The following is a 27,666-nucleotide window of genomic DNA, read 5'->3' as shown; positions in this document are numbered from 1 at the left end:
TAAGACCGTCCGAGGTCTGGAAGTCCAGACTGCCTCCCAGAAACCGGCGTTGGAGGATGGACAGGGAGAGGGGCTTCCTCCTCGGTTGAGGGTCAGCCAAGAAGGCCTGTGTCGAGAGCTGGTCCGTGGCCAGTGTCAGAGCCGGGCAGAGGACAAGACGCCTGTTCTTCTTGGCTGCGGTTCTGTGACTGTGCAGGGACCTTGCCCACGGCACCGGCTGGCATTAGGGGTGAGACCAAGAGGGCACCAGGTGGTGCACGAGAGCAGGCCAACACACCCCTGGGCAGCCCCCCACCACTCTGCTCTCCCCGTGCCCGCCACGGAGTTGAGTCTGCACTGTCTGCCAGTGGGTGCCAGTCACCACCTCCCGGGGACCTCCCACGGGAAGATGGGTGGAAGACGGGTGGCAGCAGGCCCTGGGTCCTCAGCGATGCTCCTCCCCTCCCTCCCCCATCCAGTTTCCCTCCCCCTCACTGCAGATGGTCTAGATGGCTGGGGCGGCCCCATCTCCAACCCTATAGGGCCTGAGCGCTGGCTGCCGGGCCCTCCTGGGGCCATGGTGCTGCCTTTGCCATTTTCTGTTGTTGGAAGCATCAAAAGATGCCACCTCCCCAGGGAAACCCTGGGCATACTCCTCCCTGCCATGGAAGCCTCTCCAGGGGCCGCTTGGAGTCACCCAGCAAGGGGTTCTATCCGCTGGGCTGTTAACTACATCTTCCTCCACGTGCGTTCCCTGCTGGGCACGGACAAGGGACACAACGATCCAGGCTTTCTGCTCACTCCCACGAGCCCCCCCCCACTGTCTTCCCCACTCCCCCTGGTCTCTGACCTTCTGATCCCGCTCCTCCGGCCATCCTGGGATCAGCTTTGGAGCATCTGCTGCCGTCCGGGAGTCCCAGTAGGTTCTCACCGCGGACGCTTTTCCCTCCACCCACAGCAGACAGCCCCCGCACTGCTGGGCGCTCTGCCTGCTGGAAGAATCTTCCTTCCCTTCTGCCTGCAGGACGGTCTGACTGCGGCCAGCATGGTCCATTTCTGATTCTCACCAGAATATCAAACTGACCAAGTTAAGCCAGATCTGAGCTTCCTTTGGCAGGTCATCGGTGAGAGCTAGCTGAGGCCTCAGAGTCACAGAGGCAGGTGACAGAGGAGTCCCTACCTCCTGCTCTCGTGCCTTGTTTTGTGCCCTGTGCTGAATGTCCCAATTCTATCACGTGATGGACCAACCGTTAGTTGCCCACCTGACAGTCCCCTGTCCTGATGGACATCTCTGGTCACAGTTGCCTGTCGTGGGCTCAGGAACTTGGTCTCTTTGAAGATCCGGTGGCAGACCAGGAGCTGCATTTTGAATGGTGAGTTGTTCTTTGGGGTGGAGGTCATGGCCTTGCTGTAGCACCCCGAAGACTCTGCTGGTGTCTCCATCTGACTTACAGACGGGAGATCTGCCATATCCAGTGGCCTGAGGAGCAGGGCAGCTGGGTTCTGCTCAACACCTGCAGCCTCCCAACTCACGGGCATTTCCGTGGATGGGAACAGCACACCTGGTGTGGCCAATGCTGCCGACAAAATCGGACCCAATGTGAGAAATGTTGAAGCAGTGCTTCGTTTATCAACGGCTTCCACGCATCCCCACTGAAGCGAGCATTCTGGGTTCCCTGGTATCAAGTCTCAGCTCAGACCGTGTATCTGACAGTTCCTGAAGTCCCCTGAGTGGACTGGTGGACTCCTTTCGCCAGGGTATAATCTCTCTGCTAAAGAGCTATAGGAGCTGAGCGTGGTGGTGCAGGCCTGTAATCCCCGTGACTCAGGAGGCTGAGGCAGGAGAATTGCAAGTTCACTTAGTGAGACCCTGTCTCTAAGGAAAAAATATAAAAAGGGCTGGGGATGTGGCTCAGTGGTTAAGTGTCCCTGGGTTCAATTCCTGGTACCCCTAACCGTACCACCACCACCAAAAAAAGGGGCAGGGGGACCTAGGAAGCTTTGGGGAAGGATTGAGAGAATATTTATCATTTACACTTGCTGCTTAACAGAGTCTTTTCTCGAGGCAACCTCGTAGCTCATTCCCTGGCGAGTTTGAGAAGTGGTTCAAATCTGGAAGCCAGGCAGGAACTCACAATTTTCTATTTCAGTGCCGACACCAGTCTCCCCCGCATTCAGTTGCTTTGGATCTTTAGTTGTTGTTGTATAAATAATACTGCTACTGGCTGCCTGTGGCACTCATTTCTAGAAACACCTGGGTCCCATCGTGGGTCACAAGCACTTTGGCCTTACCACCCACCGAGGTCATCACAGTAGCCTGGACTCCACACCCGGGTGCCACCACCTATCCTCTGCTGGTCCAGAATCCTGCCATCCCCATGGGTACCATCCTCATGGTAGCATCTTCTGCCCCCAACTCTGGCTGACAGAGGGCAGCGACCACTTAGGCTTTCCCGAGTGTAGGTGTCCCCACCCCACGGCATTTGGATTGCTTTGATAAAGGAATGTCCCACAAGCCCACCTGACGGGCTGGTCCGCTGGTGTGCGTTCCGTCTCCCTAATGAGCCAGTTCCATGTGTTTCCTACTCAGCGCCTCCAACTCCCTCAGTATCTTGCTCATCACCCGGCACTGACCAATAGGAATAAAATGTGACCCACATAGGCACTTTTGCATTTGTCTATAGCCTCAGTAAAAAATGAAAAGAAACAGATAAAATAATAACAATATTATTATAATAATTATTAACCTAACCAACCCTAATAATTAATAATTATAATAATAATGTTATTATTATTATTATTATGGTACTGGGGATTGAACCCGGGGGTGCTCTATCACTGAACTGCATCCCCAGGTCTTATTTGTTTTTTAAGACTGAGTCTTGGGCTGGGGATGTGGCTCAAGCGGTAGCGCGCTCTCCTGGCATGTGTGCGGCCCGGGTTCGATCCTCAGCACCAATACAAACAAAGATGTTGTGTCAGCTGATAACTAAAAAAAAAATAAATATTAAAATTCTCTCTCTCTCTCTCTCTTAAAAAAAAAAAAGACTGAGTCTCCCTAAGTGGCTGTGGGTCTTGCTAAGTTGCTGAAGTTGGCTTCAAATTTGCAATCCTCCTGCCTCAGCCTCCTAAATTGCTGGGAATACAGATGCAAGCCACCACACCCAGCAAAACAGGTGAAATTGATTAGAATTATATATTTTATCTAATCTACTATATATCCAAAATTCTATTATTGTAACACGTGCCACGAGCCCTGTCTCACCCAGAATGCAGCATCGCTTCTAACTCACTGTGGCTGCCATGTTGGGCTGCTTGGCTGTGGGGTCCTACTGAGTCCAAGCTTCAAGAAGCCATCTCTGTGACAGGTTTTGGATCAGCTCCGGTTGTCCGTGGCATGGCATGAACTTCCAGTTCCTTGATCTAGTCTTATATTTTGTTCCCCCAGCTAGGCACTCTCAGCCACACTCCCGGTGACCCCCAGCTCCTGGCACACCCTGCAGCCCTTGGGGAGGTAAGCACTTGCTGCCCATGGCAGAGACTGTCCTTCCCACCCAGGCTCTGCCCAGACCCGAGTCTGACCTATGCGGGAGACAGGGATGGATCTTAGAGAATTCTGTGAAGCGAGAAGTGGAGATGGCCCAGGGCTGCGGGGAAAGGGATTGAGGAGTGACTGTCTCATGGGCACAGACCTTCAGTTTGGGAAGATGGAAGAGTTCTAGAGGTGGACGGTGTGTTGGTGCCCTGACAATACAACTGCATTTAATGTGAACCTAAAATTGGTTAGGAGGGTAAATTCTATATTATGTGCATTTTAGCATAATAGTGAATAAAGATAAGACATGTCTGCCTCACATCAGGCCTTCCGATGGCAAAGGGAGGGTGCTGTTCCCAGAGGGCTCAAGGGAATTAGGAATTTCAAAGTCCTAACACCAAGGCCCCCTCCTTCCCTGTCCATGCCTGAGGCAAGAAAACTGCTGGATGTGCCCATGCGGTCTCCCTGGTTTCACTACCTTTGATCAAATCCTCGGCTTGCTGTGGGCAAGGCCTGCCCCTTGGCTTTGGGAGATGAGGCCATCTTTAGAGGGAAGGAAGCCCTCTAGGTTTCCTGGTTTGCCCTGAATCAATGGCCTCTCATTTGCTCCTTGCAAAGCTTCTAATGCAGGTAGAAGAAGCAACTAATGCCATTTAATTACCATTGCTCTAAACCTTTCAAGTGCAGGAGCTATTGCATAACCTGGTATCCACTTTCCACCGCACCTCCCTCTCCATCGCGGGGGAAGGTCTTGGGAATTGTGAAGCATGGTGCGCTAAGGGTCCTCCCCACCCTACTCATCACCTCCGTGGAGCCCTTGTGGTATCTGTCCACCGAGGCTGCTTCCTAGGCCCATCCGACTCCTCTTTTCCTGAACTAGACTGAATGTAGAGCCCAAGATAAGGCCTTCCGGGCACATAGCTTACCTGGGAGGTGGACCCAGGGAATGGGCCTCCGGGACTACTGGGAAAGCCAACAGAAGAGTATGTTGTTGAGTTGGGCACTGCAGGGGGCACCTGGCTGGATCCCACTGGAACCTTCTGGAAGCACAAAAGAGCCTCTCAGAATGGTCCACTTGAGCATCAGTGGTGAGAGTCATTGATTAATTGGCTTCCAACCCCTGCTGTTTGAAGACAGCCCCAGGAGGGGAGGCGCCTCCTCCAGTTCTAGGCTCTGCATGTGGGTGTCCCACGCAGGCCTCCTTTGGTGTCTTACCCCATGGCGCAGCCAAGCCTCAGGACAGAAAAAAATGAAGTGTGTTGTGTATTTGAAGTAAGAAGCTTGGGTGTAGAGTGGGGGAAGCCCTAGAGGCAGCTGGAATCAGAGGTGAGGCCCAGAGGGTGCGACACAGCAAGAGGTAGCCCACATGCCTCTCAGAATTGCCTTTGTACCTTAATAATGACAATGATAATATTTGACACCAACTGAGCAGGCACTAAGTGCTTCGGTGCATCTCCTCTTGTAGTCCCTGCGACGGCTTCTTGAGGCAGGTACTTATATTTCCCTCCTTTCATACAAAAAGAAACTAAGGCACAAGGTCACTCAATAAAGCCTGAAGACAGGAAAGGAACTCAGGTCTGAGTGACAGCTAACCTACGTTTCTAACCACCAGAAAGTCTTTTACTTTCTAAGATGTACACTTGGGGGTGCGGCTCAGTGGTGGAGCGCTTGCCTAGCATGTGTGAGTCACTGGGTTCGATTCCACATAGAAATGAATAATAAAAAAAGTTCCATTGACAACTTAAAAAAAAAAAAAAAGATGTACACTTGGATGTTCAGAGTGGGTTTTGTGGAACCTGGTCACCAGAGGGACAGTCAAGGTCAGAAAGGAAGCAGGGAAAGGCCAGGATGTAGCTCAGTGGTAGAGTACTTGCATGGAACGAGGCCCTGGGTCCCATCTGCAATGGGGGGGGGGGGGCAGGAGAGAGAGAGAGAGAGAGAGAGAGAGAGAGAATGAGAGAAAGGGAGGAAGGGCACAGGGACCGGGGAACCACACACAGTCACTGAAGGTCAGTCAAGGGCAAAGCCAGTGGGAGGAAAATGCAGGAGGGAGAGAAAGCAGCCAAGCACACAGAACTAAGTCTGGGAAATAGATTCCTACAGCCACGGAGGAGAATGGAGTAGGTTCAGGCAGGTGGCGGGAGTCATGATCCTGGGTGACCCGCAGGCCTGCAGCCAAGGTGAAGGCCTGTAGCCAGGCGCGAGGACACATTCCTACAGGTGGCAGGCCCTCTTTAGTTGGCAGGATGCTGGCTTCTAGAGAGTTCTGACCAAAGACTAAAATAACATCATCTTGAAATAACCATATCTACGGTTCTGATGAAAATATTCTGTATTCACAGCTCGTCTGACACCAAACGTGTGGGGTTTTTTTCCCATGTCAGTAACCAGTTTTCCAACTCTCCAACAACCACTGGCGTTTGATGACTCAATGCATTTCTGACACTAACCGCTGGGAGTTAATATCAACCTCCAGGTTATAGGGCTCAGGCCCACAAGATTGCCCTCGCTTCAGAAGCCAGTTGAAAGTCTGGACCTCATGTGCTTCTGACCAAATGGCTATAAATTGGGAGTTCCTGCCACTCCTTCGGCTGGGTAATTTGCTAAAATGGATTATAAAACTTGGAACAAGTTTAATTCCTCTGCTGCTTTATTATAAAGGATATCAGAAAGGATGAACCCCTGGATGGCTAGGCGCCAAGGGTAAGGTCCAGGACGGTCAGGAGGGCAGGAGTTTCTGTCCCCACAGGTCGGAAGGCACCAACCTCCCAGCACATGATTCATCCACCAAGACATACCATGTCCTTCAGTGAGGGACAGCCCCTTCGCCTCTCCTGGGCTTTTGAAGGCAACAGGCCAATTATCATTTTGTTTTGTTTTTGGTACCAGGGATTGAACCTGTGACCTTTTATCCATTGAGTCACATCCCCAGCCCATTTTTATTTTTTATTTAGAGATAGGATCTTGCTAAGTTGCTTAGGGCTTCATTAAGTTGCCGAGGCTGGCTTTGAACTTGCAACCCTCCTGCCTCGGCCTCCAAAGCCACTGGGATCAATTATGTTTTAATGTCCCTCACTGTGAGTTTACCTGATGTGACTGTGATGGAGACTCAGGATGCATTTTTGGCAGAAATGTCACAGAAGATGCCTGGTTCTTTCAGTGTGTCCTCCTAGGCAGCGCATGGTGTCAATTTCTCCCATAACTGGTGATTCCTTTGATCACTTGCCTTCAGGGATGTCCACTGGGTTTCTCAGATGAACACATCACATTACATTAATTATAGTATTTTTGTAATAATTAATATTTTTGTGGATAGGCACTTTGAAATGACATGAACATGCTATTTATCAGTTTGAAATCATTTATATCTTTATGGAGTCATGGATTCCTATTTTATTCAATAAGTTATCATCCATGATCATCATGATTTTTTATTTACATATTTATGGAGTTGTAATTTCCTATTTTATTCAATAAATTATCATCATTATTCCCATGGTTTATTTTATCACCCTGGATTGACCAGCAGGGTCCCCTCCAAACTGGCCTCTGTGTGCTGTTGACATGTTCCCATCCTTGTCTAAATCTTTCCTTACTTTCTGGCACATTCTCTGAACAGTCCCTTACTTTCAGGTTCATCTTGTACTTGTCCTGACCCCCTCTGGAGTGATCTATTTTTCCAGAGTCCTGGTTTCTTCCAGGTGATTCTGGACTCTTAACTGTGATCGTGACTCTCAGGGTGTTGCTGCTTCTAAACTCTTCCAAGGGTCAGAGCTTAGGAATGTATTTATGTACATACTTACATTTACGCTTACATGTATTTCTTTCTTTCTTTTTTTTTTTTTTTTTTGGTTTTTTTAGAGAGAGAGAGAAAGAGAGAGAATTTTTTTTTTAATATTTATTTTTTAGCTTTCGGTGGACACAACATCTTTGTATGTGGTGCTGAGGATCGAAGCCAGGCCGCACGCATGCAGGCGAGCGCGCTACCACTTGAGCCACATCCCCAGCCCCAAGCTTACATGTATTTCTATGTCTCCATAGTGAAAACCACGAGTTCACACTGACATCTCCAATTCCAGCCACAACATGTTCTAGTTTTCTCCCTTATTTATAAGGATCTTGATGACCAGGCATGGGGCTCCCAATGCCCTCAGTGTAGATATACAGACTTTCATCAGTTCCCCTGTGTGTAATAAGTCTCACACACAGACACCCCCTGCATGCCACTTGGATTGACACCCCACGTCCCCACACCAATGTGTCCTGCTGCAGAAGTCCCTCCACTTTCTCAGGTTCCAACATCTGAGCCAGAATCACACGCTCACCCTGCTTGGGCTCTGTCACACCAACACCCTCTACACCCCACTAAGAATCTGACACCAGGGACCCTTAACACGGTCACCCCTCCTGGCTACCCCTTCATGAGAATACCCTTGTCACTCCATCTGGGCTCTGACACCGGCCCCTTTCCTTCCCACTTGCAGAACTCTGTGCCCTTCACAGGCTCCAACTCCACATGTGGGCTTACACTCCACTGTGTAGATGCCCAGTACCTGAGTGCATCACCACGCCCTGTGTGGTCACCTGCTTCTCCCCAGGAGGGCCCCAACACCAGCTCCTGGTCATTGTGGTTCCACTTGACCTTACTGCCACCCGATGCTTGGCCAGCACTGACATCCTCTGGATTGAATCCAGGAAGGGAGGAGGAAGAGGATCTGCTGAGTTTTTCATTCAGTAGCTATGGCTTTCAGATCCAGAAGTTTCATGTTGGTTCTTCTGCAAATGCATAGCTTCTTTAAAATTTTTCATTGTGAAATAGAGCACACATTATCTGAAAATGCATACAAGTATGTGTACAGTCTAATGAGTTCTATCAGGGAAGTGCTGATGAGCCACATCCCCAGCCCTATTTTGTATTTTATTTAGAGACAGGGTCTCACTGAGTTGCTTAGCGCTTCACCTTTGCTGAGGCTAGCTTTGAGCTCCTGATCCTCCTTCCTCAGCCTCCACAGCTGCTGGGATTACAGGTGTGCACCACAGCGCCCTTTTTGCTCAATATTGTGTTTATGAAATTCACTCTCATTGCTGAATGTAGCTGGAATTCATTGTATTCCATTGTTAGAATCTACTGTGATTTATTTATTCTACAGCTGATGAGGCCGTTAGAAGCGATGCTGCTGTGCACATTCTGGTGCTTGCGCCCTCTCCTGGCTCCCATGTGCATGCAGCGGACACATGACCCAGGAATGGCTGGAGGGTGGGGGGTGTTCCTGGGTGTGCTTATCTTCAGTCCAAGCAGAGAAAGCCACATCGTTTTCCGGTGGAACTGCCACCTTCGAAAACCCACAGAGTCTGGAAGTCCCCATTTCCTGCGTCTGAACCAACACGGTCGCTGCTGCTCATTTTAATTCTGGCCATTTTCTTATGAGTATATAGTGGAATTTCATAGTGACTTTAGTTGCTTCTCCTGGTGACTGATAAGGATGAGCACTTTCTCCCATGTTTATGTCACCGGGAGTTCTTCTTTTACTAAGTGCCTGTTTCAGGATCTAACCTCTCTTTCTCCAGGGCTGTTTGTTTATTTATTTTTGTTTTTGGCGGACACAACATCTTTGTTTGTATGTGATGCTGAGGATCGAACCCGGGCCGCACGCATGCCAGGCCAGTACACTACCGCTAGAGCCACATCCCCAGCCCCCTCCAGGGCTGTTTTGATTTTTTTCTGATTTTTATTATTTATTTGTTTTTATTTTATTTATATTTTTAAATATATCGGTATCAGGGATGATTGAAACCAGGATGATTCAATACATCTTATTTAGATATATTCATAATCACTTGTTACTTTGACACAATGGGAAATAGGATTTTTATTTCAGTTTTTGATATATAGAAACACAGTATTTTGGAAGGTTGACTTTGGATCCAGCCTTCTTGCTAAATTCTCTTTTTAATTGTAATCCTTTATAGATTTTCTTACACCACCCTTGCTGCCTGGGCCTCAGCTGCCTCCCGCGGAGGAACTGGGCGCCAGAGTGGAGGGCAGAGCTTTGCCAGGACAGCACCTGGCTTCTCTGCCCCCGCCCCCCGCCCCATGCTCTTGTGAGTGGAGGATGGCCACGTGCCCTGCTCCAGGGGCAAGGCACCTGTAATTTCCTAGGCTTCTGAACTCCTATTTGACGAGGGTTATGATGCGGTTTGTTTTCATTTTTGTGGTGCTGGGGAGGGAACCCAGGGCTTCATGCATGCCAGGCAAGCACCCTACCATGGAGCCACACCCCCTACCCAGTAATGTGGTTCCAGAGTGCCACTTAGCCAGTCCAATGGCCTGTGTCTGTAGTCCCAGCTACTCAGGGGGCTGAGATGGGAGAGTTATGTGAGCCCAAAAATTCAAGACCAGCCTGGGCAAAATATCAAGACCTCATCTCAATAAATAAATAAACACACAAACAGGGCTGGGGATGTGGCTCAAGCGGTAGCGGTAGCGCGCTCGCCTGGCATGCATGTGGCCCAGGTTTGATCCTCAGCAACACCTACAAACAAAAACAAAACAAAACTCTCTCAAAAACAAAACAAACAAACAAACAAAAACACACAAACCTGAGACAGGAAGATAAGTTCAAGGCCAACCTTATCAATATATCGAGGCCCTAACCAACTTTGTGAGAACCTGTCTTAAAATAAAAATGAAAAGGACCGGGGATGTATAGGTCAGTGGTAAATTACCTCTGGGTTCAACCCACAGTACCAAACAAATTTTTTTAAATGAAAATAATCTTAAAATGGAGACGACTTTCCTAGGCTTGACTTACTATCCAGAAGACATGAAGGACATTTGATTAGATAAACTAGTTAAAAATTATATTTAAAGTAAAAACCTCAATTAAGTCACAAGAATAATGAAAGGGAAACATTGTGAACTCAGGTCTCAGATAAAGTGCAAAGTTCCATAATGTATAATGAGCTTCTACTAATCATTAAGAAAAAGACCAGTGTGTTAGTCAGGGCTCTGTCTCTGTGGCAAAACACCTGAGAAAAACAACTTAAAGGAGGAAAGATTTATTTTAGCTCACGGTCTCGGAGGTTTCAGTCTGCAGTTGCTGGGTGGGGGCCCTGTGGCTTTGGGCTTCTTGGGGGTGCGCAGCACGGAAAAGAGCAGAGCCCCTCACCTCCAGGCATTGGGGGAGCAGAGGGAGAGAGGGGCTGGTGACCAACTCTTCAAGGGCACATTCCCAGGACAGCCTCCCTGCAACTGGGCCCCACCTCCTAATGTTTTCATTATCTCCCAAACCCCTTCAGCTGGGGAACTTGTCTTTAGGGGCATATTTAAGATCCAAATGATAACAGCCAACAATCTATAGAACTCTCCCTGGGCTGACATGTGCTCTGGGCCCCCGCACTGCTGGTCCTGCTCCTGCTCCCAGGGTGGAGGATTACAGCCTCCTTGGCTTGCTCTTGTGCTGCCTCTCCCTCAGGCTGTCAAGGGAGACCTGCCTGGGTGTGATCAGCAGTGGGTTCAGGAAGCCTGGAGCTAATTCCCTTCTCTCCTCAGCTGCCCTGGAGGGGAATGGACTCATTCCTAACCTTTGACCCTTTCCCAGTATGCACTGCCAGAGACAGTGACTGAGCTCTCCAGTGGCACATAACTTAGGCTAGAGAAATTAGACACCTGAGGATCACGGGACATCTGTGCCTGTCTCTGTGGCCCATCAGATGTCCAGTGGGAAGAGTGCGCCAGAGCATGACCTTTCCCTGGGAAAAGGCCAGAGAATTACCGACCGGAGTGCAAAGTCTGGGCAGGGATCCTCCTGCAGGGTTTAGGAAGGTATGGCTGCACCCCCACCCCTTGTCCTGCCACCATTATGGGGCTAAGGTCAGAGTCCCTTCACATGTCTCCTTTCTGCTCCTCTGCATTCTCTTTTCCACAGTGATTTTTTTTAATATTATTTTTTCAGTTATAGTTGGACACAATACGTTTATTCCATTCATTTATTTTTATGTGGTGCTGAGGATCCAATCCAGGGCCCTGCGCATGCTACCACTGAGCCACAATCTCAGGCCCCATAGTGATCTTTTCAAATGAACAATATGCCCACTCTCTGCTCGAACTGTTCCCTCCTGTCCCAGTGGTTTCCAACCTCCTCACTGTGGCCCTCGTGGAAGGGATGTGCCCTCTCGGGTCTCATCTCCCACCTGTCTCCCCTTTGCTCACTCCTGCCTTCCTGGCTGGCTCTCTGCTCTGGGGTTATTTCAGGCCTTTCCTCTATCTATGCAAGGGCCTGGGTGCCTCAGTCTCTCTGACCAGAACACATCATAAGGCTGCTCCTTGGCATCATTCCTTCTCAATTTTCTGACCACCTTTGTAGAGCTCCCTGCCCAGCTGTTACCCAGCATGTCACCTCCCCAGGAAGTCCTTCTAGATGGGAGGTCCCCGACACCTATAGTCTTTGTGAATGAACAAAAATGCAGTCGTCCCTCAGTATCTATGGGGATTAGTTCCAGAATTCCCCTTGGATACCAAGATCCACAGAACCTATGCACACCCTCCCCTGTGCTTTAAGTCAGCTCCAGATTATGTACACGTGAGACAAGTAAATTCCATCAAACAGTTATTTAGGGAATAATAACAGGGCGGGGGAGTATGTTTACACAGATGCAAGATTTTGTGTCCCCCCCCCCCCAGTACTTTTAACCCACAGTTGAACACATGGATGGGATTCAACCTATGGATAAAAGGCCAATGTAAAGATGTAATAGGTTAGTGATTCAGGAGAAACACACAATCCCTGATATTTAAATCAGGAAAATTTCTATGCTTCTTCACATGAGGACATACTATAAACATAGCAGGCCACTGTCTCCAAGAACATTCTTATAGCTAAGTCAACAATGAGTTTCAGGACTGTTTTTCTGTCCCCCATTCCCAGGACTGGAGGCTGAACTCAGGGGTGCTCTACTACAGAGCTGCATCCCCAGTCCTTTTTATTTTGGGGGACAAGATCTTGGTAAGTTGCCCAGGCTAGTCTCAAACTTGTGATCCACCTGCCTCAGCCAGTGAGTAGCTGGGATTTCAGACACACACCACTGCACCCAGCCTCATAGGTTTCTAACATGTTTCAATAGAGAGCAATGTGGCTTAACAACATCAATGAGAGAAAAAATTTAAAGTCTATAAATTTTTACTTTGTGAAAATATTTATGAGGGCTGGGGATATGGCTCAGCGGTAGAGCACTTACCTAGCATGTGTGATGCCCTGGGTTTGATCCTCAGTACCACGTAAGAATAAATAAAATTTATGAGCATGAAAACTTATTAAAAGCATCTGGGTTGGGGGAAGTTCTATCAAAAAGAAACAGTCCAGCTATGTAGCTCTCAACCTAATAAGGTTTCCTACTAAGACATACTAAAGTGGCATGAGGGGATGTTTTGGGGTGATGAAAATGTCCGGTTATCATTGTGTTGGTAGTTACTTGTCAAAACTTATCACTTGAAATAGGTAAATTTATTTTTATGTAAATTACGCCCCTCCTGTGTACTAGGGATTGAACCCAGGGGGTGCTTTACCACTGAGTCATAGCCCCTGCCCTTCTTGAATTTTTTATGTTGAGACAGCTACTCAAGAGGCTGAGGCAGGAGGATTGAAGTGTTAGGCCAGCCTCAGCAACTTAGCAAGACCTTGTCTCAAAATAAAATAAAAAGGGCTGGGGATACAGCTTAGTTGTAAAGTGCCTCTGTGTTCAATCCTCAGGACTACAAAAAACCCTTTTTTTTTCCTGATAAAAAAAAAACCCATGGTCAGACAGTAAGATAATACTATACTCCAAGGGATAAGCTACATTTTTCTAAATCAGTGCATTCTCATTTCCTTAGATGGTGACTGATCCTGGATCAACTGCCACATGGCCCAATTCTGATCAATGAGATGGAGAGATCTTCTGATTGCAGTGACTAGGAAAGCTCTTATTTTCATAACTAAAATGGGAAGAATCTTCAGTGGCTAGCTCTTGTCTCCTTGACTTTCCTAATTAGAAGGTGGACAAAAAGGCTGGAAATGCAGCAGTCACCTGTGATCAGGAGGCAAGAAGTCAACATACTACAGATGGTGGTCAACCCAGTGCCTAGGTCCCTAACTATACAGTTACACTAGCTTTAGATGGTCTGTCCCCAGCATTTCTTGTTATATGAGAAAAACAAACCTCAAATTGCTTAAACCAGTGTAGTAGGATTTTCGTTTCTTGTATCTTAACATATTCTTGATACGATAAAATATATCAAAAGTATAATAACAAATGAATCAAAGAAAGCACCAAAAAATGTCTACTTCTGAGTGCAAAGGGACTAAAAACAATCCAAATGAACATAAAACAACCAAATTAGGAGAGTATTTATTATACAAATGTGAAAACCTATACATTCTTAGCTGATGACATATACTTGATTAAAAAGTCTTTTAATTTGGATATATGCATCATTTCCTTCATTGTGGTATCTCTATTTCTCAGATGTATTAATCCATTCTCCAAAGTAGTTTCAGTAATCAAAACTGTGAAGAGGATACTCATTTCATCATACCTAAGAAAAGAGAAGTTCAACAAAACACATGAACTCAAATACACAAACCCACAGTGCCAGCTTCAACCACAGCCCTGCCACTTCCAACTCAAGGTCAGAGCCTAAGAGCTGAAGCAGACAAACCCAACTTTTTTTGTTTCCGAATCATATTCAAAGCAAAATTCCTAGAGTTTGTAATGGATTGTAATTAAGGAAGTCTTGAGAAACTAAAACCAGAGACATAAACATTGGCACCTCAACACACATTTGGTGTGATCTGGATGAACCTCATAACCCCCACAGCCTTTGGAACTTGGCTGTAATTCAAGAACAATGATTTTAAAGTCTAGTATAATAAACAATGTTATAGTAAAGATCAGGTGTACAGCAAATTATACCAACTACACGCATTCTTTATAACTTATAGCATGTTAATAGAGTTTGTAGTTCAGCAATCACTGAATATATCTACACTGGCCTTTCGGCTCAGCAAGCCACACTATCTCATTAAATGCTTACTTCCTTTGTAGGATTCCATCAAAAACTATTTTATCTATTTAGTTATTTGTTATCTGTTTTAGATACTAGCTTCACAAAAACCAAGACCAGGGAACTTTGTCTTGTTCAGTATCAAAATGCATAAGGCACAGTAGGTATTTAATAATAAATATATGGATAAAAATATGTGGGGACAAAAGCCGCATAAATAATAACAATATTTGTTACATCCGCATGACTCAAAGGCAAGGTTTAGAACCTGTGAGGACTGGAAAGTTCAATCTCTTCATTTGATATATGATAAAACCATTAGTTGCTGTTTCTAAAAATAGAAAGCTATTTTTTTGCAGACATTATCCAGAAGGTAAATTTTAAGGAGTTCAGAATACAAACTTTCAGATTACTTTATCCAAAAGACGTATATTCAACACAAACAGTAAAAAGTAAATAAGTAAATAAAAATATACCCAAAAGAAAGAAGAATGAATCATTTTTATTAATAAAATAGCAGAACTAGCAAGACTAAATAAAGGGAGATCAATTAGATGAATCCAATACTACACAAAAGATACTGGTGACCTTAACTTCGATGACCTTAATTATAAAGACAGAGATGTGAATTTGACATCTATTTAGGAGGCAGGCTGACATCTTTGGTGCACCTGGGTTTTGACCACAACCTGTCACATGAGGTCAAGTGTGGAAATTTCCACTTGTGAAACGTCAGCACTCAAAAAGTTTCAGGTTTCAGAGCATTTCAGATTCTGAATTTTCAGGTTAAGGGTGATCAACCAGTAACCAGTTTCAGTCTTGAGCAATCTGGTGAGCAGAGGTGCCAATCCCTGAGAAGACTAGTTCTCTCTGCTTGGGTAGAATTCTCTTCCACTTAATCTCAGAATGAGCCAAGGAAAGGCATCATGTTCCTTGAGTTCTGATTCAACAAATGCACCTTATGTATGTAATGTCGTCTCTAATGGATAAACTGAGGTACACATACTTCATGACATGAAGCTTTAGAACTGTACACAGCATGCGCTCAAATGTACCTTCTGTTCCCTGCTATAGCAATTAACCCATTTTATCCCCTCATCCCAGAGGTGAAACTTGAATTGAGTAACAGATATACCACCACATATAGCAACTTTTAAATAACTATTATTTTTTAGAGGTCTACATAGTCTTTTGAGAAAAGTAATAGATGAATGAATATAGTGTTTAAAAAATATAATTTCCAGGAGCTGGAGTTGTAGCTCAGTGGTAGAGTGCTTGTCTCATATGTGTAAGGCAATAGGTTTGATCCTCAGCACCACATAAAAATAAATTCATGAAATAAAGGTATTGTGCCCAACTTAATTGAGAATGTGGGACTTAATAGGTTTATTAAAGGGCACATGGCTCTATAAAAGGGAAAATAAGGAATAATTTTAAATTACATATACATTTCGAGTTTTATTTCAATTGTCATTAACTAAAGACACATGTAATAACTGAAAAAAACACATTTCTTATGCAAGGAAAATAACTCCCTCTTACTTTGAATAAAGCTGTTCCAACGAAGATGGCAAGGTTTCCAAGTATCCAGGCCACACAGAAATTCCACTTTCTAGTAATTCATTATATAGCCCTTGGCAAACCTGAAGAAAAATATAAAGACCTCAAATAGAAAGAAATAAAAACAGTGTCCTATTTTTGTGAAACCACAAATCACCTTCTTCAATCTCTAAGTCCAGGTGAAGTGGTGCACACCTGTAATCCAGCTACTTGGACAAGCTGAGGATAATCTAGACAATTCAGCAAGACATTGACTCAAAATAAAATGAAATAAAAAGAGTAGGGGTGTGTGTGGCTCAGGAGTAGAGCACTTGCCCATCATATATAAGGCCTTGAGTTCAATCCATAGTACTGCAAAAATAAATAAATAATGAGGCATTAATATCCCATATTAATTTTTAAAAAATTTTTATAGATATATTTAGAGTTTATTTGAGGATTCGAGAAGCGTTCATTTTACCTCTAGAGAACTTTCCACCTTTGGATAAGCCTTGTAGGGTGTGGGTGGGGGGAGATAAAAGGTCTGGAGTCAGAAGATAAAATATCTTCTGAGAGATATTTTTATATCAAATGATTTTTAATCACCATTATCATTCAAAACAAACCCAATTAAACTAAAACTGGTTCTGTCAGATAAAAAACAGGTCCAAAGAGCAATGTTAACTCTCAACTCATGTGAGAGGTGAAAATTGAGCCCTAGGATTATGCTACCATTATCAAAGAGAGAGAAGATCCAGGAGGATAAAATGTGACAAAAACTTGTAGCATGGAATTCCAGAAGCCAATCACAGAAATGTCTTTGACACAGTGGACCTTACTTCTTCTCAATGAGCAGGAGAGCAAAGCAAAACAAAGGAAAATTTATAATGGCCAGCACTGGCTTTGTCCCCCGGGTACTTCAGATGCAGGGGCTTTGGCCATATCCCTCTTCCCCTCCTGTGACTATCAAAAATGCCTCCAGATATGACCAAACGGGGTCCCTGAGAGCAGTTTCTCAAACCCTAGGAACTTGCAAGCTGCAAGGGTGTGCAGCACAAGCCACAGTCCTCTTTGCTGGCTCACTACTGCCACTTTACAGACCTCACCAGAGAGGCCGGGTGGGTCTCAGTCCTGGACAGAAATGATGACAGCTAAAAAAGGAATCTCCAAAAAAAAAGAAAACCAAGCCACTGGTTTTTCTCAATAATATTTAATCATTAGACCAAGACAGGTAAGAAAAACCAAAATCACTCATCTAGAACCTCTGCTTATATCAACAAGCATTAAGTTAAAATGGAAAGAAATAATCCATTAGACATCTGTATACATTTTAATTGCTAAAATTGTTTGTGGGTTTTTTTTTTTTTTTTTGGTGATGCTGGGGATTGAATCCAGGGCGTTGCAGACAAGCTCTCAACCACTGAACTACACCACAAGCCCTAAAACTATATAAAATCATTAAAATACGAAACTGAGTGGGCATGACTTCAACAGCAAAATCCACTGAATTGTATTCAGCTTCCTTTATACCATAGTTCAACCGTCTGTAATTAACCACAGTTCAATATTTAATTAAAACATTTCAAAAGTGAGCAAATAAAAATAAAATTTCAAGTGGCAAGCTACCAAGTTTACTTGGAGTAAGAGTCATAATTAAAATCACAGCTTGCAGGTGAACTCACTTGTCTTAGCTCCACCGTAGGGCCTCTTCCCACATCCAAGGCCACCTTTACAGGGACTAAGCAAGGGTGGAGCTTCAGGACCTAAGGCAATTAAAAGTCACGAGCAAAAGGGAGGAAAAGGGCACAATTAACATTAAAAAAAGGAAAAAGTTCCCTAAGTTTAGTTTCCCAAGTCCATCTCAGAAATATCAAAAGCACCTTTCTATGAAGGATTTTCTTCCTTGCAAAGGAGTTCTCGGTGAGCTGGAGAGAATCATAGAGGTAGGCTAGCACGCCTCGGTCCAGATCCCCACTTATAGACAGGACACAAGGTACCACATTTTTCCGTCCATCTCGGCCCTTCACAGAAAAGACTAAAGTTGTCACATTAATAGAACTCTTTATTAAAATTATATATTTCAGAATTATATGATCAGAATACAAACTTAGGAATTCAATTCCCAAAGCATCCCGTCTGGACCAGGCCTATGCTAGGCACTGGGCACAAAGATGATGGGGACACATTCTGCACAGGGAGTTCAGATTTCACCAGTGGATCCCAGGCAGCCACTCAGTCAGCTGTGAATCTACAACACAACAGTGCTGGGCTCTGCACCCAGAATGGATGAACTAAGCTGGAGTGGAGCAAGTGCCACCTTTTCTCAGTGCTTTCTAGGTGAATGGTAGCTAGAGAGGGAACACTCTAATAAACATCTCTTAAGAACTTGACTTTTGGGTTAGAGCTGTAATTATGAATATAAAACATAATAAATACATTATATACATCAAGTATTGATAAACTTATTTCTCTCTTTTAAATTGAAGAATCATCTCAAATATGAAAAAAAATTCAATTTAAAAAATTTTCAAGTTTTAAAACAGTTCTTTTTTCTTCCTATTTTCATTGTTTAATGTGGATATTTGTTATTATTTTTTTCCTGCAGTGCTGGGTATTGATCCTAGGTCCTCACATACATGTTAGGTAAGTGCTTTACCACTAATGTGCATCCCAAACCCTTTATATATTTTATTTTGTGACAGTCTTGTCGAGTTGTCCAAGCAGACCTTAAACTTGCCATTCTCCTACCTCAGCCTCCTGAGTAGCTGGGTTTATAGGTACATACCACTGCACCTGGCTGTGATTTTTTTTTTTTTTTAATGCTTAAAAAACAACAACCCTCAACTTCTTTTAATAATCCATGATCAAACAGTCTTCATTAATACACATACATACAGACATTTGAATACATATGATACTTCAAAGATTAAAAACTTGCCCTCAAAGGGCATTGAGCTTTCTGATATCTAATCTAACTCCATTAAGAGTTGATGTCTTTCACACATTTATAGAACTGATATTGAGTAAGATAATTCTGAGGCACTGCAAGAGAAAGCCTGCTTGTTATTAAGTATTAAGAACGTTTTGTTTTCTAATATTTTAAAACTGAATATCCATGGATGTCAAGCTATCCATTGGTAACTGGTCTTAGCTAGAATATCTAATATTTGGTTTCTCGTATCTTCCATCTTAACTGTTCTTCAGCCTTCACTGAATTGCTTTACTGTTCTGCTTTTTGCAGTGCTGGGGACTGAACCCAGAGTCTCACGCACACTAGGCAAGTGCTCTACCACTGAGCTACATTCCCAGCTCTCAAAGCTAAACACCAAATGGCAGAAATTCTACTTAATAATTTACAATATGTTCACCTAATGATGAATAATTCTGTGAACTACAGAAATAGAAGAATAATTCCATGGAAGAGCAAAAATTGTGCAGTAGAAAATGTTTCATTTGTGAAAATTACTCCAATAAAGAATATCATGAGGGGCAAGGGTTGTGGCTCAGTTGATGGAGTGTTTGTCTAGCATAGGCGCTGGGTTCGATTCTCAGCACCACATATAAGTAAATAAATAAAGGTCAATCAACAACTAAAAAAATTATTATTATTATTATTTTTTAAAAGAATATCATGAGCTGGGTACAGTGGCACACACCAATAATCCCAGCAATTTGGGAGTCTGAGACAGGAGGATTGAAAGTTTGGAGCCAGCCTCAGCAACTCAGTGAGACCATAAAGCAACTTTGAGAGGTCTTCTCAATATAAAAAATTAAAAAGACAAGGGATTGTAGCTCAGTGGTTAAGCACCCCTGGGTTCAATCCCCAGACCAAAATAAAGACTATCATGTGACTAACAGCCATGATATAAGATCATCCTTAAATCACTATTCACAAGTTTGAATTGGTCTTTGTAATAATTAATGAAGTAAGTTTCATTTGAGAGTTGAAACACCCCAAAATGAAGTATGACCTTAGTGGAATTATGGAAAATGTTCGTGAATAAGCTAATTATTTATTAGGTATCTTATTCAAATTTCAAAATTAGTCAGCTTTCTATTTGTTATACATGAATTATAGGTTGAGCATTCCTAATCTGAAAATCAAAAACTCAAAATTTTTTGAATACTGACATGGCACCACAAGTAGAAAATTCCACACCTGGCCTCATGTGATGGCTCAAAGTCAAACCCCAGGCACACGAAAATATTACCTAAAATTATCTGCAGTGTCTGTGAATGAGGTGAATGTGAACTTGAAATTAATTTCACCAAGGTATCTTATTTTATATATATGGCAAATATTCCAAAAACTAAAAAAATCCAAATTCAGAACATTTCTAGTCTCAGGCATTGCAGAGAGGGCTACTCAACCCGTTCGTTTTCATCATCCAAGCCCTTTCAAGTTGCAGGCACCTTTTTTCCCTGTCAGACTGTATTAGCCCCAATGGCACATAAAACTCCCACCTGTGCAAATCAGAAAATCCACACGTTCAAACCTGGAACCACTTGAGCGATACAACACAGCTCCTCCTCGCCACAGGGGTGAAGTTTTAGAAGGCAGGGTCCCTTCTCTTTTTTTTTTTTAATTGGTTATTCAAAACATTACAAAGATTGCAGAATCACATCGGTTACACATCCACATTTTTACATCAGGGTCCCTTCTCTTAAGGGATTATGTCATCTGCTTAAATTTTAGAAAATTTTGTTTTACTTTATGAAGTAAAGGAAGCACTGTTTCTCCCCCTTGCCAGGGCTGAGCTTTTAAAGTTGCTTGGTACGTCTAGCCCATGAGGTCAAGGGCCAAACTTGTGGCCAGCGTGACTGGTAGAAGAGAGAGGAGACTGAGTGAACAGGGCCACACTTTCCTCCTTCCCTGTGCTCTGGTGAGAACACTAGGTGAGAGGCTGTAGGGCGAGAAAGCATATTCAGTATCTACTTTTCCAACTAGCCTCTCTTCCTTCTTCCTTCACATCCATCCAGGGTATGGGGGTGGAAGGATGGTGCATCTGGAGCTGAGCTTTGTCTAAACATGGTAGGGAGTTTGGTTACATAGGCCAAATGAAAAATAAGTAAATTCACTGAAAATACTTGGAGCCAGGTTGCTGTCAAAGAAGAGAATTACAAATTAGCACAGACGGAAAACAAGAATAAACTCCATGACACTGGGGTGGAATCTGAAGAGCTAGTATGAACTCCTAGATTTTAAGAGATAAACACAGAGGTTAAATGTGTAAATACACACATATGCAATCATCCACAACATTTCCTACTTGTACCCAGGATAGGGCCCCAAGCACTGATTTCTGGTTATATGGAATATACCTCATAGCAAAATCGGTTTTTAAATACATTATTCCTTTAATAGGAAATGGCTGACTTCATAGCTAAATAAAGAAAATATAAAATGAACTTCATATTTTTATGACAATTTGTTATAAAAAGGTGAGAAAGTGCTAATAGAGAGGATGATAGAACATGTCAAAAGGACACTGGAAGGCTAGGGATGTGGCTCAGTGATAGATTGCTTCCCATGCATAAGGCCCTGGATTCAATCCCCAGCACAGGGGCGAAAAGTAAAGGACACCGGAAATGTCTAGGACAATTTGGGAATGAAAATCAATACTGACAGTAATAGATTGGACCCTATCATAAAAATAGAAATCTGTGAATCCATACCAATACAAGAAAACGAATAAATGGGGAAAGAAGAAAAGTTCTCCCCTATAGTATATTGCTGACCAATAAATGTAGAAGAAATAATGAAATTGGTATTAAAAAAACATTTGACGATCCTCACAGTGATAGCTTATTTGGGCAAAAATGATGGATGGATGCAGCAAAATTTAGGGACAAAAAACTATCTGCCACCAAGGACTTATTAACACATTAACAAATACAAAATTTTTATTAGCATTAGAGAACTCTGGCAGATACCATCTGAACCAAGAGACTAAAGTCAGCATCCTCAGTGATACACTGATGCCATGTGCCTCCCAATGGGGTGCATTGAGAAGAGGCGGCACTGCTTCTGACATAAACCAGACAAATCCACTCCAAGGTCATTCTACAAAGCAACTAGCCTGCACACCTCAAAAGTGCCAAGGTCATGAAAGATCAAGAAAGATAAAAGAAACTGTTCATCTGAAGCAGACTATAGAACACACATGATCCAGATTAGATCCTGGATCTATAAAAGTCCTCACCAGGCCTACCAGTTGAATCTGAAGGGTTCTGTGGAATGGATAGTAACAATGGATTGCTGCTAATTTCCTGACTTTGATGGCTGCATTGTGGTTATATAGGGGTCACCTGAAAAATACACACTGAAATATTAAAGGGTGATGGAACACCAGGTCTGTAATCATTCTCAAATGGTTCAGAAATGATCACAGAGAATCTGGGTAAAAAGCACACAGGAACTCAAGGAAAAACGTACGTGTAATTTAGACACTTTTCCAGGATACTTGCGTAGGAGTTCTTGATCCCCTAGATTCCACAGAGTTTCTATTGGCTCCTTTCCCCAGGGAAAATTGTAGTAAAGTTTGTTTCCTTTACGTCCCTCTTCATCCTGACAATCACTGCTGCTGAAATTAGATGGACTCATGGCAAACTGGAAAAGAAAGTTTGTCTCATTAACTTTTTACCACTAATCCCCTAATTAGTCCTAAGAATTAAAGTTGCCTAAGACTCTATCCAGCAACTGACTGAAACCAGTCAAGTCCCAAGTAAAACTTCTGAAATTTAATTAAGTATGCATGAGTATACTGCTAAACATACTCGTTTTCAGTCTGAAAGAACAGGTGAGAAAAACTATTGATGCTACTTTTTGTAGCCAATGAATAAGAGGGAATTTAAACATGAACTAAACTGGATAAAGAAAAAAGTGTGGTCACCATTCTTATCCTTCTGTAAAGTGCTTGGTTATTTATGATTTTTCCGTTTAGTTTAGGTTTGGGATTTTTAAAAGTTGGGAAAAGGTAAAACAACAGCAATACAAAACCCTTCAACTTTTCATTATATAAAAAAACTTGATTTTAAATTATAAAAACCATTTTGACTAACATGGAACATTCACAGAGGTAGGAAGCAAATGCTGACGCTGTGAAAGAGGAAAGGGTCGAACTCTCCCCAGAGAAGAATGGCAGGTGAGGGGTTTGAATTCTACTTTGTATGATTCTCTCAGTACTGGGGATTGAACCCAGGGCATCAAGCATACTAGGAAAGTGCTTTGCCACTGAGCTACCCCCCACTCCCCACAAGCTCTTTTTTAGTCAGTGCCTGCTAAGGTGCCCTGTCTGAACTAGAACTTGCAACACTTCTGCCTCAGTCTTCTGAGTAACTGGGACTACTAGAGCACACCACCATGCCTGGCTTGAACTCTACCTTCTTATCAACAACAGTACCTGAGCTCAAAAAGTGTCTTTACCAAAGAAAGTCTAAAATCTGAACAATGAAAGTCATTACAAAAATTTTTTATTTTTATTTGTTGATTTATTATAGCTATCTCTTACAAATTTAATGTAGCTACATCAAATCTAAGTTCATTTGTCACACAGAAGCATTACTTTTGACACATTAAGATGATTTACTTGTTAACTATAAAGTTATAATTGTAGTACCTTTCTCCACCACAGGAGTCGATGACGCAACCAGAAATCAAGCCACTGGCTTGAAGTCCTTGCAGAAGTAAACCATACTAGTGAAGCTTCAGTCCTCTCACCAATTCTTTAGACATCAAAAATATCAGAGTTAGCTCATCAGAAAATTTTATAATTTATCCAAAAGTGGAAATATCTGGTTCTTGACTATTTTTAAATACAAGGCTTGGTTATTTGCCGTATTTTGTACCTTTTAACACCACTAGGAATCTGCTTTATGTCAGAAACAGGATGAAAACAAACTCCAATCTGAGCTAGGCCATAAGGTAGCCTCTTGTTTACCAGATCCAGGCAATTAGCATACTGCTCCAAGGCACCTGTCAAAAAACACACCAGTCATGTATAAATCTACTCCAGAAATCCAATTTTTTTTTTTTTTTTTTTTTATGGTGCTGGTGATTGAACCCAGGGCCTTGTGCATGCAAGACAAGCACTCTACCAACTGAGCTATATCCCCATACCTCAAATCATTTTTATTTGTAGACAAACCAATAGTGTAATGTTAACACAGCAGTGTAAGTAGCATGGAGCTAATGAAGAGAAATCGTAAATTACCACTTAATTTTTGGTAGTTTCCCCAAAACTGTTAGTTTGAAGATTTTCAAATCTGTAAGTAAAAAAAAAAAAAATAGTACTTTCCCTGCCCAAGACCTGGAATCAGCCACTTCTCCAAGCATTGGTTCATTTTAGAAATTAAGATCTTGGAGCTAAGTGTGCTCATTCCTATGGAATATCTTTGCTTCTATGCTCTTTCAATAAAAACAGCTGAGAAACATGCAGTTTTTCATGAGTTCATGCTGATAGTCCCAGTTCACAATTAACATTACAGTTTATCCTTGCCTTCCTTTTTATTTTTGCCTTTTCTCTTACAGTGAAAATCTTGGTACCAATAGCACTTACTTATTTGTTTTATCCTCTAATATACGTTAAATAATTTCAGAGTTAGAATTATAACATTTCTACTTAGAATTGTAAAAAAAGTTCTTTGTGCACTCAGATTACATCTCAGTAAATTACAGCACTGTACGTTACCTGATTTGGGGAAACTAAGTTGTAATGAGAGATACTGGTCAAAATTTTGTTAAAATCTGTGTAAAGACAGGACATTACCAAGGCAGAAAGGAATGTGAGGGTCCGAGATCTGGAAAGTAGGGAAGAACAGAGAGGTGAACTCAACATTTAGTGATGCTCTTCAAATTCCCCAAGTAGCAGAGCATCCTGCTGAATGCTGTTACTGGGAAATACAAAACTTGTTGTTGGTGACCCACCAAAAAAGAGCAGGCCTGGTAAATACCCAATTTTCACTGGGGACACCAATAGGACTACACACTAGAGGTGAAGATCTGAAGCCACATCCCTCATCAGCTGAGTCCCTGATTGTGTTAAGAAGATATGCATCACAAGGTTTGGGAGACTGAGGCAGGAATATCACAAGTTCAAAGCCAGTCTCAGCAACTTAATGAGGCCCTCAGCAATTTGTCTCAAAATAAAAAGGGTTGGGGATGTGGTTCAATGGTTAAGTCCCCCTGGGTTTAATCTCTGGTGTCAGAAAAAAAGAAAGTAAAAAAGAAGCTATGCACCCCACTCCCTCTCTGCATTTGCCAGAGCAAAAGTATATCCTCCCAGGAAGAAACCACCACCTGTAACTTCAATTTATCTCTACAACTTTTTATGTATGAAATACCTAGAATATCAGAGTCCAAATGACCAAAAGCTCAGAGAGAAACAGATACTAAAAACAGATACATTAGAGTTATTAGACATGAACATTAAAACATGGTTAATGTGTTGAAGAAAATTGATGACAAGATGGGGAAAAGATCTAACATAATTAGTCACATATAGGCATAAAAATAGGGCAGGGCAGTATTTGGAGACAAAATGGCTAAAAACTTTTAAAACTTATAAGTAGAGGGTATCACAAGAGTTCAGATATGGGATGGAAGGGCACAAAGGCACTTGGAACAGAAAAAAGAGGCAAACCGGGAAAGTTTAAGCTAAAAACACTAGACAACTAAGGAACTGGCAGTTAAGTCAAGTAAGTTTCCTAACTAAATAGATGCTCAAATGAATGGATGTCTCATTTTCTAATTCTGCACCTGGAAAGACCATGTTCCATTTAACAGACAGGAAAGAAGATGATCTGTTTCCTGGTCCTGGTAAATGAGCAGATAGTGATTTAACATCCCAAAGTAAAGCCATCATGAAATAAAGTGTTATGAATAGAAACCATCATACTGATGACCAATTTTTAAAAATATTTATTTTCTAGTTTTAGGTTGACACAATATCTTTATTTTATATTTATGTGGTGCTGAGGATCGAACCCAGTGCCTCATGCATACTAGGTGAGCACTCAACCACTGAGTCACAACCTCAGCATCTGACCAGTTTGTTTTTATTTGCTTTATTTCATTAAGAAAATCTTTAAAAGGATACAATATGGGCATAACGATGGATGTTTACGATATTTTAAGTTACTCTATAGTACTAAGATGGCAAGGACAAAATTTCACAAAAATGAGACCCTATGGCAGCAAGTATGTCCTGTAAAGAACCTGAGGTCCTTTTTTCTTTCAGAATTCTGGCATTATGTTGTGTTTGACTTTAAAGGCCAATGATGCCCACAAATTACTGTGTATTCACTCAACAATTACTTATATAGTTTGATTAGTCTTAAGAGTTGGCAAACTCAAACATTACCTAAAGGGTCAAACCAGTCTGCAGATCAGTTTTCAGTAAGATTAATTTGGGGAGAAAGGATGAATTTTTCCTTTTGCTCAAGCGGGAAAAGAAAAACCTTTTGATTAGTCAATTAGGTAACTGTGGAAATATTTGTAAACATTTTTGTTAACAATGAGCAAATGGTTCAAACACTTGATTGAACTCAGCTCTTAATTCTAGGCTATTCAATTGAGATGTAAAAGTCTATGGGATTGCTCGGTGAAACTGAGAGCATTACTAGCTTCTTCCATTCAAATTCTTTAAGAAACAGTAATAATTCCATGGACCAATTTGCTCCACGGACCACTTCAATGAGGCGAGACCCAGATGACTTCCTTTGCACGGGGAAAAAAAAGGACCAGATGCAATTCCCAAACTTAGTGAGATTGCCTTTCTACCCCAAACCTGTTTTTGAAGCATGAAATCGTGAAGAACCATACCGTGAAGAAGATTCTCCCGGAGTTTCCCAGAAGTTTTTAACAAGTTCTCAATGAATGCTACTAGCTGTTCCTTACTCAGTTCTTTGTCTTGCAAGATTTCTCGTAGAGTTTCTGCCGAAACTAACCTGAAGGCGCCGTCTCCCGGCAGTGAAGGGCCTGGTTCGTGGTGGACGGCGTCCACCGCGAAGACCTGCTCCCTGAACACCACCACCGAGGACCACCATTCTGCGGCCAGGTTCTTCCGCAGCTCTATGCCCAAAGGTCCAAAACCCGGGTGGCACCCGCTCAGAAGAGAATCTCGGTTAAGCTGCTGCTTAGTTCCGCTAAGAAAATGCCTTCTCTGACAAACCTCCACCAGCGCCTCTCTCTCTGCAGACTCGGGGGCTTCCGTCTCCTCGCAGCCCCGGGCGAGCTCCGCGTGGGCGTTCGGGTGCCCTCCGAGGGAGCCACTCCTTTCCGTCAAACGCTCGGCTTGTCCCCCTTCTATTCGACCCCCAAACCCAGACAACAGACACCTGCAGACTTTTCGGCAGGCCCTGATGGCTACATTAGAGCGCATCTCCTTCAAGAGTTAAAGAGCACGATACCCCATCGCTGTGAAGAGCCCAACAAACTGCCACAAACTGTAGCAATTCTCGGGGACGACGCCGCAGGCGATGGAAACGAGCATGCGCTGGAAGGACCCGCCTCCGGAAGTGAATCACTGCATTGACAGCCACTTCCGGCTTGCCCCGCCCGGTGTTGCCCGCG

At 43.2% G+C, this 27,666-nt stretch overlaps 1 protein-coding gene across 1 annotated transcript; it reads right to left on the bottom strand.

Annotated features, from left to right (window-relative positions):
- Nucleotides 1-13,875: 13,875 nt before the first annotated feature.
- Polg2 (DNA polymerase gamma 2, accessory subunit) lies at nt 13,876-27,596 on the bottom strand. Its single transcript, XM_076869989.1, has 8 exons — nt 26,917-27,596; nt 23,943-24,069; nt 23,714-23,819; nt 22,531-22,704; nt 17,975-18,115; nt 17,777-17,857; nt 16,098-16,198; nt 13,876-14,087 (listed from the first exon to the last, which is right to left on the bottom strand). The coding sequence occupies exons 1-8, from the start codon at nt 27,473-27,475 to the stop codon at nt 13,922-13,924; spliced, it is 1,455 nt and encodes a 484-aa protein (XP_076726104.1). The 5' UTR covers nt 27,476-27,596; the 3' UTR covers nt 13,876-13,921.
- Between the last annotated feature and the right edge of the window lie 70 nt (nt 27,597-27,666).

This window comes from Callospermophilus lateralis, chromosome 11 (assembly GCF_048772815.1).
Source record: "Callospermophilus lateralis isolate mCalLat2 chromosome 11, mCalLat2.hap1, whole genome shotgun sequence".
Taxonomy (NCBI): domain Eukaryota; kingdom Metazoa; phylum Chordata; class Mammalia; order Rodentia; family Sciuridae; genus Callospermophilus; species Callospermophilus lateralis.
The sequence above is the reverse complement of the archived record's forward strand: the minus strand, read 5'-3'. Positions and strand labels throughout refer to the sequence as shown.